This window comes from Pelobates fuscus, chromosome 8, assembly GCF_036172605.1.
Source record: "Pelobates fuscus isolate aPelFus1 chromosome 8, aPelFus1.pri, whole genome shotgun sequence".
NCBI lineage: Eukaryota > Metazoa > Chordata > Amphibia > Anura > Pelobatidae > Pelobates > Pelobates fuscus.
Window position 1 is genome coordinate 179,968,977 of NC_086324.1, and position 14,317 is coordinate 179,983,293.

Below are 14,317 nucleotides of genomic sequence, written 5' to 3' on the forward strand. Positions count from 1 at the left end.
TTTCCCCCCTTAAAGTGACAGTACAATTTCATTTAAATTATGCAATTGAGTTCCAACTAACTTTATTTTCTTGAGTATTACAGGTCTCTACGACTTTGGCTAGATGGATTCGCTTGCTATTGTCTATGGCCAGGATCACTGGTCTGAGGCGACAGTGTCATTGTTTGCAGACATCAAGCAATGTGCGGTTTGGACGCAGGAGAATGATTTCGGTGTTTACGATAGACATTCTCATGTTTCTTTCACTTTTCTAAATCCTCAGCGTTAAAAATGCTAAATAAGAAGCCTCCTGTGGTAAAACTGTAGATTATGCTAAGGTAGTGTACCTATAATTTTAATGACAGGAGGCGAATATTTTCCCACCCTTCGATTTCTGTTCCTTGGTTTGTGATTTAGGATTTGAATGTTTCGTAGCGATAGCACATCTACTGTTATTATTACCATTAATTTTATCGTATTTGTAACGGATCACCTGGCACCCCGACTTGGTACCTCCGTTAATGGATGCTCCTAGCGCTCCTGAGGACTTCAAGCACTGCAGCAGACACCACAACCACCGAATCTGAGAAGCATATGAATGCTCTCAAGCCTCTGAATGCTGTAGACAGTTGAATAGGAACCATACGAATAGGCTTGCACTCCTAGCAGTCAACTGGAACAGCATGCAATAAATCCTTCCCCCAATAATGAGACGACACTTCACTTTGAGGGTAAAACAGGAACTCTGGACTGGCTCATCCAGCCCGGCTTTTATTACAATAATACACATAGAGTCCACACCCAGGGGGAGGCATAAAATATCCAATCACATACATGGTTCAGCCCACACATCCCCTCCCCTCAGATAACATTAAACCCAATCATCCGGTACACCTTTTCAGCCAAGTTCTGGATGTACCCCAAAACCCGGGGGCACACCCCCAAATCCAGCATCGCCGGACAGCCCCTATTCAGGGGGACAACACATTCAAAACTCAAGTCATTCGGATGAACGGTTCGTGAGACATGGGGTTCCAATGATTTGACCGACCGCATGGGCAAAGCATCCGAAAACAGTTCCATGCACTTTGGCCCTGCGGTCGGTCACAAACAAGGGAATGAAAACAGACGAATTGCCTGTGTCATAGAGCCTGGAGAGGGTTTGAACGAACTCCCCTGCCCGTGGGGTTCTCTCTACCGAACGGTGGGTCATCCGGTAGTTTCTACACGAATTTCCGGAAGTATGGAGGTCTCAGCGGTGTTTGCCCAGTCAAGTGTCCGATTCTAGCTCCAGACACTCGACGGCAAAACACCGCTGCTCGGCAGTCCAAGATGGCCGCCGCCACGTGTTTGTTTCCCGAATGGCGTCCACCCAGAGGACAAAGAACACACTACACTGATTGCCAATTACCAGTTTGCAACATTGTTGCAACTGGTAATTGGAGGCACACTTATTCCTGGGTGGTCTGGTTGTTCGTTAGTTTCACTCAATATAATGAATGGAGTGATTCTACCGAACAATCAGATGAATGCTGCATACATATCACCCAGGTTAAACTTAACACATAAATACATATGTAATATTAAAGGCAGTATACTGGAATATGCTCCACAGTCTTAAAGGGACAGTAGTCCCAAAAGTCCCAATATGTCCATCGCTGATTTTAAAGGGCCAGTAGCAGCAATATAAAGTACAATATGCCCCAAATAACCCAGGGGCCATAGTCAGTAGGTAGGAGGCTAGCAAACAGGCTTCTCCAGGGCCCAGTGGCGAGGTTGGTTTCGCCACAGTATTCAATTGTTAGAATTATTTAGCCTGATTTAAGTTGATTACATGGTTATTGTAAGATGGACAACATACCATTTCAGATGCCTTTCATTTCTTTTTGTTTCCTTTTAGTGTGATCGGTTACTTCCATTGCAAGACCAGCTTCTGCGGACGACTCCTCATCTGGTTTATGGATTGCAATGTTCTTTTCCATGGTTCCTTATGACATGTTTTACTATTTCTGACTATATTGTTATTACTGTCGCTAAAAAGAAAGAGAAGGAGCTTAGACCAGGGCTTTTTGTGGAATGTGTAGTTTTTCGATGGGTTGTGCTGTTTATGATCTGTGATGCTGGAGTTTTCAGTATAGAGTTATGCAAAAATATTTGCCTCCTGTAATAACTAAAATGAAAATTATAGGTACACTATGTTCGCATAATCTCAAATTACTATGTAACATTGCAAGATGAAAAGAAAGGGCAACGAGAGCCTTTTCCCCCCAGTAGGCATGAAATCTTATTGAAGTTATGTGCCAGCCCCCAACTCTCTCTGGAGTAGTACTTACAAAGAGTTACACCTTTAATGGAGTTTTTGGTGTTAGGTTAAACTGACACCTTTTTCCACCTTCCCAAGTCTGAAGAATTTCCAACCTCTACGATCCTCTGTCAACATGCAGTTTACATGTGCCCAGATTAACCTCGTGGCGCCTTTTTATGGTCCGTGAAAGACCTTACATTGTGAAACCAGTTATGTATACGTACACACGAAACCTACCAATACTATACTGTATATCAACCATATAAATATGGAAATAAAACTGTGAAGAGATTGCGTATAGTTCATTAAACTGTAGTGGTTTTAGTGACTAGACTGACCCCAGGAGATCTTACTATGCATCCAACATCGTTTTAAGAAATGGACAAACTTAATGAGAAATGCATTTTATTATCAAACAAGAACAAAGTTATAAAAATACAAAATCCAATCAAAACATAAATAATGGGGAATCTGTATTACGCGAGTTCTCCTCGATTATTCTGGCGTTCTCAGCATGTGGAGAAGTTTCTCGCAATGATGTGTGCAGGGATCAGACATGACTCCGAGTAAATTTGTGGTAGACGCTGACAGTTTCTCTTCTGCACCCAGAGACATCAGATGCTGAAAAGAAAGATTGAAATTTGATCAGGGGAAAAGTGCAACAATAATGGGAGGGGGAAGTTACTAATCGCTTAAAAAAAATTAACAAAAAGAAAAAAGAAAATCAACTACTATACATTTAAGGCTCCCAAAACTATGCTATAATTAAAATATTTTACAAAATGCCAAAAAAAACGAAAAACTTTTTGTGGTTGTGATAATTTACACACAATTGTTGCAGCTAATGTTAAAGGGAAGCTTCCAAGGATTTGCCATATGTTTAGGATCCCCTAAATGGTGAAAAGTATTGGGACTTTTATGGCATGGTAATACAAACACAGACATTAACAGAGGGCCTCCTATAACAGCTTCCACCCTTCTAGGAAGGCTTTCCACCTGATTTTGGAGTTTGCTGTCAAGCGGCATCCACCAAAACCAGAATCGCCCATCAGATTGCCAAACAGAAAAGTGTGATTCGTCACTCCACAGAACACAGTCCAGTGGCGCCTGCTTTCCACCACTCAATCCAATGCTTTAAATTGTACTTGGTGTACAGTTGCTCGACCATAAGAACCCATTCGATGAAGCTCCCATTGCAGTTTTCATGCGGGTATTAGTGCCAGACGTTTGGAACTCTTCAGCTATGTAATCAGCAGATCGTGGCGACTTTTACACACCATGAACCTCAGCACTCTGTGACCCCGCTGCGACTTTACATGGTCTCCCGATTCATGCTGAGATTCCTAAATGCTTCCACAATCCTATAATACCCCTTACAGTTGACCGTGGACTATCCAGCAGAGATGAAATTTCAAGAACCAACTAATCCACCTTCACACTACCCTTAGTGGTGTACCACGTTTGATTTCACTGAGCTCTTCAGAGCGACCCATTGTTTACACAAATGTTTGTAAATGCAGACTGCATGGCTAGATACTGGATTTTATACACCAGTGTCAATAGGTCTGATTGAAATTCGTGAATTCAAGATTTCAGAGGTGTGTCCCAATACTTTTGTATAGTGTATTTAAGGCAAGATAAATAAAATGGAATGTGGAAATCCGCATTACTTTATCCAGTAACTGGACGCCTCCATCTTAGCTCCCTGTCAATCATTGTTATAAGCTCCGCCCTTTACACCTGGCAGTCAGTATAGAGAGAGCCACCTCCATCTTAGCTCCCTGTCAGACATTGTTATAAGCTCCGCCCTTTACACCTGGCAGTCAGTATAGAGAGAGCCACCTCCATCTTAGCTCCCTGTCAATCATTGTTATAAGCTCCGCCCTTTACACCTGGCAGTCAGTATAGAGAGAGCCGCCACCATCTTAGCTCCCTGTCAATCATTGTTATAAGCTCCGCCCTTTACACCTGGCAGTCAGTATAGAGAGAGCCGCCTCCATCTTAGCTCCCTGTCAATCATTGTTATAAGCTCCGCCCTTTACACCTGGCAGTAAGTATAGAGAGAGCCGCCTCCATCTTAGCTCCCTGTCAATCATTGTTATAAGCTCCGCCCTTTACACCTGGCAGTCAGTATAGAGAGAGCCACCTCCATCTTAGCTCCCTGTCAGTCATTGTTATAAGCTCCGCCCTTTACACCTGGCAGTCAGTATAGAGAGAGCCACTGCCATCTTAGCTCCCTGTCAGACATTGTTATAAGCTCCACCCTTTACACCTGGCAGTCAGTATAGAGAGAGCCGCCTCCATCTTAGCTCCCTGTCAATCATTGTTATAAGCTCCGCCCTTTACACCTGGCAGTAAGTATAGAGAGAGCCGCCTCCATCTTAGCTCCCTGTCAATCATTGTTATAAGCTCCGCCCTTTACACCTGGCAGTCAGTAGAGAGAGCCACCTCCATCTTAGCTCCCTGTCAGTCATTGTTATAAGCTCCGCCCTTTACACCTGGCAGTCAGTATAGAGAGAGCCGCCTCCATCTTAGCTCCCTGTCAATCATTGTTATAAGCTCCGCCCTTTACACCTGGCAGTCAGTATAGAGAGAGCCACCTCCATCTTAGCTCCCTGTCAATCATTGTTATAAGCTCCGCCCTTTACACCTGGCAGTAAGTATAGAGAGAGCCGCCTCCATCTTAGCTCCCTGTCAATCATTGTTATAAGCTCCGCCCTTTACACCTGGCAGTCAGTATAGAGAGAGCCACCTCCATCTTAGCTCCCTGTCAATCATTGTTATAAGCTCCGCCCTTTACACCTGGCAGTCAGTATAGAGTGCCACCTCCATCTTGGCTCCCTGTCAATCATTGTTATAAGCTCCGCCCTTTACACCTGGCAGTCAGTATAGAGAAAGCCACCTCCATCTTAGCTCCCTGTCAATCATTGTTATAAGCTCCGCCCTTTACACCTGGCAGTAAGTATAGAGAGAGCCGCCTCCATCTTAGCTCCCTGTCAATCATTGTTATAAGCTCCGCCCTTTACACCTGGCAGTCAGTAGAGAGAGCCACCTCCATCTTAGCTCCCTGTCAGTCATTGTTATAAGCTCCGCCCTTTACACCTGGCAGTCAGTATAGAGAGAGCCGCCTCCATCTTAGCTCCCTGTCAATCATTGTTATAAGCTCCGCCCTTTACACCTGGCAGTCAGTATAGAGAGAGCCACCTCCATCTTAGCTCCCTGTCAATCATTGTTATAAGCTCCGCCCTTTACACCTGGCAGTAAGTATAGAGAGAGCCGCCTCCATCTTAGCTCCCTGTCAATCATTGTTATAAGCTCCGCCCTTTACACCTGGCAGTCAGTATAGAGAGAGCCACCTCCATCTTAGCTCCCTGTCAATCATTGTTATAAGCTCCGCCCTTTACACCTGGCAGTCAGTATAGAGTGCCACCTCCATCTTGGCTCCCTGTCAATCATTGTTATAAGCTCCGCCCTTTACACCTGGCAGTCAGTATAGAGAAAGCCACCTCCATCTTAGCTCCCTGTCAGACATTGTTATAAGCTCCTCCCTTTACATCTGGCAGTCAGTATAGAGAGAGCCACCTCCATCTTAGCTCCCTGTCAATCATTGTTATAAGCCCCGCCCTTTACACCTGGCAGTCAGTATAGAGAGAGCCACCTCCATCTTAGCTCCCTGTCAATCATTGTTATAAGCTCCGCCCTTTACACCTGGCAGTCAGTATAGAGAGAGCCACCTCCATCTTAGCTCCCTGTCAATCATTGTTATAAGCTCCGCCCTTTACACCTGGCAGTCAGTATAGAGAGAGCCACCTCCATCTTAGCTCCCTGTCAATCATTGTTATAAGCTCCGCCCTTTACACCTGGCAGTCAGTATAGAGAGAGCCACCTCCATCTTAGCTCCCTGTCAATCATTGTTATAAGCTCCGCCCTTTACACCTGGCAGTCAGTATAGAGAGAGACACTGCCATCTTAGCTCCCTGTCAATCATTGTTATAAGCTCCGCCCTTTACACCTGGCAGTCAGTATAGAGAGAGCCACCTCCATCTTAGCTCCCTGTCAATCATTGTTATAAGCTCCGCCCATTACACCTGGCAGTCAGTATAGAGAGAGCCGCCTCCATCTTAGCTCCCTGTCAATCATTGTTATAAGCTCCGCCCTTTACACCTGGCAGTCAGTATAGAGAGAGCCACTGCCATCTTAGCTCCCTGTCAATCATTGTTATAAGCTCCGCTCTTTATACCTGGCAGTGAGCACAGAGAGAGTTTACAGTGAGGAGGAAACATGAAACAATGTTTTTATTTATCCTCTTCATTGGCCGTGTTTTCCCTGTCTTTACTGGATTATGTCCGTTTAGAATACATTGTAAATCCACACTCCAAGCCCCATTACCGATATAGTGCAAATAGCGGCCTGGTAAAACGTCAATTTATGTTGTCAAACAGAAGGACAAGTGCCGATCCCGGTCTCCACAGCAGCTAGACGCTCTCAGCAAAGACCAAAGAAACTTACATCCTGTTGACTGCAATGTGTTTTAGTGGTTATGGTGTTTGAAAAGAAAATGGAGCATTTCATGGGAAAGAAAAAAATGTTGATGGTGTAAGTGATTTTTCATTTTTTTTTCCGGTGGTGTAATTTCCAAAGATGGTTCCCTAAACTCTCACGCATGCAGCTATCATTTTTAGCTTTGTCTGCAGCCTCTTGTCTTACCATCGCTTTCCTAGAAGGTTTTAATCTAATGGGCTTGCGTTGCAGTTTGTTTAACAGTAAATGTTTATGAGCAGAGCTTTATAACCGTTTTACAAATAAAACACCTCTGCCTGACATTACGTGGAATCAACTAAAGGTTCTGGACAAGAGTGCTATAGGATGTCAACTATACACAATATTTACACAACACATGTTCCTGCCATGTGTACGTTACCCTGCAATAAGTACACATACATCGCACACTGTGTGACCCTGCAATAAGTACACATACATCGCACACTATGTGACCCTGCAATAAGTACACGTACATCGTACACTATGTGACCCTGCAATAAGTACACATACATCGCACACTGTGTGACCCTGCAATAAGTACACATACATCGCACACTATGTGACCCTGCAATAAGTACACATACATCGCACACTATGTGACCCTGCAATAAGTACACATACATCGCACACTATGTGACCCTGCAATAAGTACGCATACATCGCACACTATGTGACCCTGCAATAAGTACACATACATCGTACACTATGTGACCCTGCAATAAGTACACATACATCGCACACTGTGTGACCCTGCAATAAGTACACATACATCGCACACTATGTGACCCTGCAATAAGTACACATACATCGTACACTATGTGACCCTGCAATAAGTACACATACATCGTACACTATGTGACCCTGCAATAAGTACACATACATCGCACACTGTGTGACCCTGCAATAAGTACACATACATCGCACACTATGTGACCCTGCAATAAGTACACATACATCGCACACTATGTGACCCTGCAATAAGTACACGTACATCGCACACTATGTGACCCTGCAATAAGTACACATACATCGCACACTATGTGACCCTGCAATAAGTACACATACATCGCACACTGTGTGACCCTGCAATAAGTACACATACATCGCACACTATGTGACCCTGCAATAAGTACACATACATCGCACACTGTGTGACCCTGCAATAAGTACACATACATCGTACACTATGTGACCCAGCAATAAGTACACATACATCGCACACTATGTGACCCTGCAATAAGTACACATACATCGTACACTATGTGACCCTGCAATAAGTACACATACATCGCACACTATGTGACCCTGCAATAAGTACACATACATCGCACACTATGTGACCCTGCAATAAGTACACGTACATCGTACACTATGTGACCCTGCAATAAGTACACATACATCGCACACTATGTGACCCTGCAATAAGTACACATACATCGCACACTATGTGACCCTGCAATAAGTACACATACATCGCACACTATGTGACCCTGCAATAAGTACACATACATCGCACACTGTGACCCTGCAATAAGTACACATACATCGCACACTATGTGACCCTGCAATAAGTACACATACATCGCACACTATGTGACCCTGCAATAAGTACACATACATCGTACACTATGTGACCCTGCAATAAGTACACATACATCGCACACTATGTGACCCTGCAATAAGTACACATACATCGCACACTATGTGACCCTGCAATAAGTACACATACATCGCACACTATGTGACCCTGCAATAAGTACACATACATCGTACACTGTGACCCTGCAATAAGTACACATACATCGTACACTATGTGACCCTGCAATAAGTACACATACATCGTACACTATGTGACCCTGCAATAAGTACACATACATCGCACACTATGTGACCCTGCAATAAGTACACATACATCGCACACTATGTGACCCAGCAATAAGTACACATACATCGCACACTATGTGACCCTGCAATAAGTACACATACATCGTACACTATGTGACCCTGCAATAAGTACACATACATCGCACACTGTGACCCTGCAATAAGTACACATACATCGCACACTATGTGACCCTGCAATAAGTACACATACATCGCACACTATGTGGCCCTGCAATAAGTACACGTACATCGTACACTATGTGACCCTGCAATAAGTACACATACATCGCACACTATGTGACCCTGCAATAAGTACACATACATCGCACACTATGTGACCCTGCAATAAGTACACATACATCGCACACTATGTGACCCTGCAATAAGTACACATACATCACACACTATGTGACCCTGCAATAAGTACACATACATCGCACACTATGTGACCCTGCAATAAGAACACATACATCGCACACTATGTGACCCTGCAATAAGTACACGTACATCGTACACTATGTGACCCTGCAATAAGTACACGTACATCGCACACTATGTGACCCTGCAATAAGTACACGTACATCGCACACTATGTGACCCTGCAATAAGTACACATACATCGCACACTATGTGACCCTGCAATAAGTACACATACATCGCACACTATGTGACCCTGCAATAAGTACACATACATCGCACACTATGTGACCCTGCAATAAGTACACGTACATCGCACACTATGTGGCCCTGCAATAAGTACACATACATCGCACACTATGTGACCCTGCAATAAGTACACATACATCGCACACTATGTGACCCTGCAATAAGTACACATACATCGCACACGATGTGACCCTGCAATAAGTACACATACATCGCACACTATGTGACCCTGCAATAAGTACACGTACATCGTACACTATGTGACCCTGCAATAAGTACACATACATCGCACACTATGTGACCCTGCAATAAGTACACATACATCGTACACTGTGACCCTGCAATAAGTACACATACATCGTACACTGTGACCCTGCAATAAGTACACATACATCGTACACTATGTGACCCTGCAATAAGTACACATACATCGTACACTATGTGACCCTGCAATAAGTACACATACATCGCACACTATGTGACCCTGCAATAAGTACACATACATCGCACACTATGTGACCCTGCAATAAGTACACATACATCGCACACTATGTGACCCAGCAATAAGTACACATACATCGTACACTATGTGACCCTGCAATAAGTACACATACATCGCACACTGTGACCCTGCAATAAGTATACATACATCGCACACTATGTGACCCTGCAATAAGTACACATACATCGCACACTATGTGGCCCTGCAATAAGTACACGTACATCGTACACTATGTGACCCTGCAATAAGTACACATACATCGCACACTATGTGACCCTGCAATAAGTACACATACATCGCACACTATGTGACCCTGCAATAAGTACACATACATCGCACACTATGTGACCCTGCAATAAGTACACATACATCACACACTATGTGACCCTGCAATAAGTACACATACATCGCACACTATGTGACCCTGCAATAAGAACACATACATCGCACACTATGTGACCCTGCAATAAGTACACGTACATCGTACACTATGTGACCCTGCAATAAGTACACGTACATCGCACACTATGTGACCCTGCAATAAGTACACGTACATCGCACACTATGTGACCCTGCAATAAGTACACATACATCGTACACTATGTGACCCTGCAATAAGAACACATACATCGCACACTATGTGACCCTGCAATAAGTACACATACATCGTACACTATGTGACCCTGCAATAAGAACACATACATCGAACACTATGTGACCCTGCAATAAGTACACATACATCGTACACTATGTGACCCTGCAATAAGAACACATACATCGCACACTATGTGACCCTGCAATAAGTACACATACATCGTACACTATGTGACCCTGCAATAAGAACACATACATCGTACACTATGTGACCCTGCAATAAGTACACATACATCGCACACTATGTGACCCTGCAATAAGTACACATACATCGTACACTATGTGACCCTGCAATAAGTACACATACATCGCACACTATATGACCCTGCAATAAGTACACGTACATCGCACACTATGTGACCCTGCAATAAGTACACATACATCGCACACTATGTGACCCTGCAATAAGTACACATACATCGCACACTATGTGACCCTGCAATAAGAACACATACATCGAACACTATGTGACCCTGCAATAAGTAAACATACATCGCACACTATGTGACCCTGCAATAAGTACACATACATCGCACACTATGTGACCCTGCAATAAGTACACATACATCGCACACTATGTGACCCTGCAATAAGAACACATACATCGTACACTATGTGACCCTGCAATAAGTACACATACATCGAACACTATGTGACCCTGCAATAAGTACACATACATCGTACACTATGTGACCCTGCAATAAGTACACATACATCGTACACTATGTGACCCTGCAATAAGTACACATACATCGCACACTATGTGACCCTGCAATAAGTACACATACATCGCACACTATGTGACCCTGCAATAAGTACACATACATCGCACACTATGTGACCCTGCAATAAGTACACATACATCGCACACTATGTGACCCTGCAATAAGTACACATACATCGCACACTATGTGACCCTGCAATAAGTACACATACATCGCACACTGTGTGACCCTGCAATAAGTACACATACATCGCACACTATGTGACCCAGCAATAAGTACACATACATCGCACACTATGTGACCCTGCAATAAGTACACATACATCGCACACTATGTGACCCTGCAATAAGTACACATACATCGCACACTATGTGACCCTGCAATAAGTACACATACATCGCACACTATGTGACCCTGCAATAAGTACACATACATCGCACACTATGTGACCCTGCAATAAGTACACATACATCGCACACTATGTGACCCTGCAATAAGTACACATACATCGCACACTATGTGACCCTGCAATAAGTACACATACATCGCACACTATGTGACCCTGCAATAAGTACACATACATCGCACACTATGTGACCCTGCAATAAGTACACGTACATCGCACACTATGTGACCCTGCAATAAGTACACGTACATCGCACACTATGTGACCCTGCAATAAGTACACGTACATCGCACACTATGTGACCCTGCAATAAGTACACATACATCGTACACTATGTGACCCTGCAATAAGAACACATACATCGAACACTATGTGACCCTGCAATAAGTACACATACATCGTACACTATGTGACCCTGCAATAAGAACACATACATCGAACACTATGTGACCCTGCAATAAGTACACATACATCGTACACTATGTGACCCTGCAATAAGTACACATACATCGCACACTATGTGACCCTGCAATAAGTACACATACATCGCACACTATGTGACCCTGCAATAAGTACACATACATCGCACACTATGTGACCCTGCAATAAGTACACATACATCGCACACTATGTGACCCTGCAATAACAACACATACATCGAACACTATGTGACCCTGCAATAAGTAAACATACATCGCACACTATGTGACCCTGCAATAAGTAAACATACATCGCACACTATGTGACCCTGCAATAAGTACACATACATCGCACACTATGTGACCCTGCAATAAGTACACATACATCGCACACTATGTGACCCTGCAATAAGAACACAAACATCGTACACTATGTGACCCTGCAATAAGTACACATACATCTAACACTATGTGACCCTGCAATAAGTACACATACATCGTACACTATGTGACCCTGCAATAAGTACACATACATCGCACACTATGTGACCCTGCAATAAGAACACATACATCGAACACTGTGACCCTGCAATAAGAACACATACATCGAACACTATGTGACCCTGCAATAAGTACACATACATCGTACACTATGTGACCCTGCAATAAGAACACATACATCGAACACTATGTGACCCTGCAATAAGTACACATACATCGCACACTATGTGACCCTGCAATAAGTAAACATACATCGCACACTATGTGACCCTGCAATAAGTACACATACATCGCACACTATGTGACCCTGCAATAAGTACACATACATCGAACACTATGTGACCCTGCAATAAGTACACATACATCGTACACTATGTGACCCTGCAATAAGTACACATACATCGTACACTATGTGACCCTGCAATAAGTACACATACATCGCACACTATGTGACCCTGCAATAAGTACACGTACATCGTACACTATGTGACCCAGCAATAAGTACACATACATCGCACACTATGTGACCCTGCAATAAGTACACATACATCGCACACTATGTGACCCTGCAATAAGTACACATACATCGCACACTATGTGACCCTGCAATAAGTACACATACATCGCACACTATGTGACCCTGCAATAAGTACACATACATCGCACACTGTGTGACCCTGCAATAAGTACACATACATCGCACACTATGTGACCCAGCAATAAGTACACATACATCGCACACTATGTGACCCTGCAATAAGTACACATACATCGCACACTATGTGACCCTGCAATAAGTACACATACATCGCACACTATGTGACCCTGCAATAAGTACACATACATCGCACACTATGTGACCCTGCAATAAGTACACATACATCGCACACTATGTGACCCTGCAATAAGTACACATACATCGCACACTATGTGACCCTGCAATAAGTACACATACATCGCACACTATGTGACCCTGCAATAAGTACACATACATCGCACACTATGTGACCCTGCAATAAGTACACATACATCGCACACTATGTGACCCTGCAATAAGTACACATACATCGCACACTGTGTGACCCTGAAATAAGTACACATACATCGCACACTATGTGACCCAGCAATAAGTACACATACATCGCACACTATGTGGCCCTGCAATAAGTACACGTACATCGCACACTGTGTGACCCTGCAATAAGTACACGTACATCGTACACTATGTGACCCTGCAATAAGTACACGTACATCGCACACTATGTGACCCTGCAATAAGTACACGTACATCGCACACTGTGACCCTGCAATAAGTACACATACATCGCACACTGTGTGACCCTGCAATAAGTACACATACATCGCACACTGTGACCCTGCAATAAGTACACATACATCGTACACTATGTGACCCTGCAATAAGTACACATACATCGCACACTATGTGACCCTGCAATAAGTACACATACATCGCACACTATGTGACCCTGCAATAAGTACACATACATCGTACACGGTGACCCTGCAATAAGTACACATACATCGCACACTATGTGGCCCTGCAATAAGTACACATACATCACACACTATGTGACCCTGCAATAAGTACACATACATCGTACACTATGTGACCCTGCAATAAGTACACATACATCGTACACTATGTGACCCTGCAATAAGTACACATACATCGCACACTATGTGACCCAGCAATAAGTACACATACATCGCACA

At 43.6% G+C, this 14,317-nt stretch overlaps 1 protein-coding gene across 5 annotated transcripts in view; it reads right to left on the minus strand.

Moving 5' to 3' along the window:
- Nucleotides 1–2,742: 2,742 nt before the first annotated feature.
- STK36 (serine/threonine kinase 36) overlaps nucleotides 2,743–14,317 on the minus strand; it is a 139,880-nt gene continuing 128,305 nt past the window's right edge. For all 5 annotated transcript variants that reach the window (XM_063430943.1, XM_063430944.1, XM_063430946.1 and 2 more), the window contains exon 27: nucleotides 2,743–2,905. In XM_063430943.1, coding sequence (XP_063287013.1) covers nucleotides 2,780–2,905 — 126 coding nt within the window. In that variant the 3' untranslated portion in view covers nucleotides 2,743–2,779. The remainder of the gene's footprint in view (nucleotides 2,906–14,317) is intronic.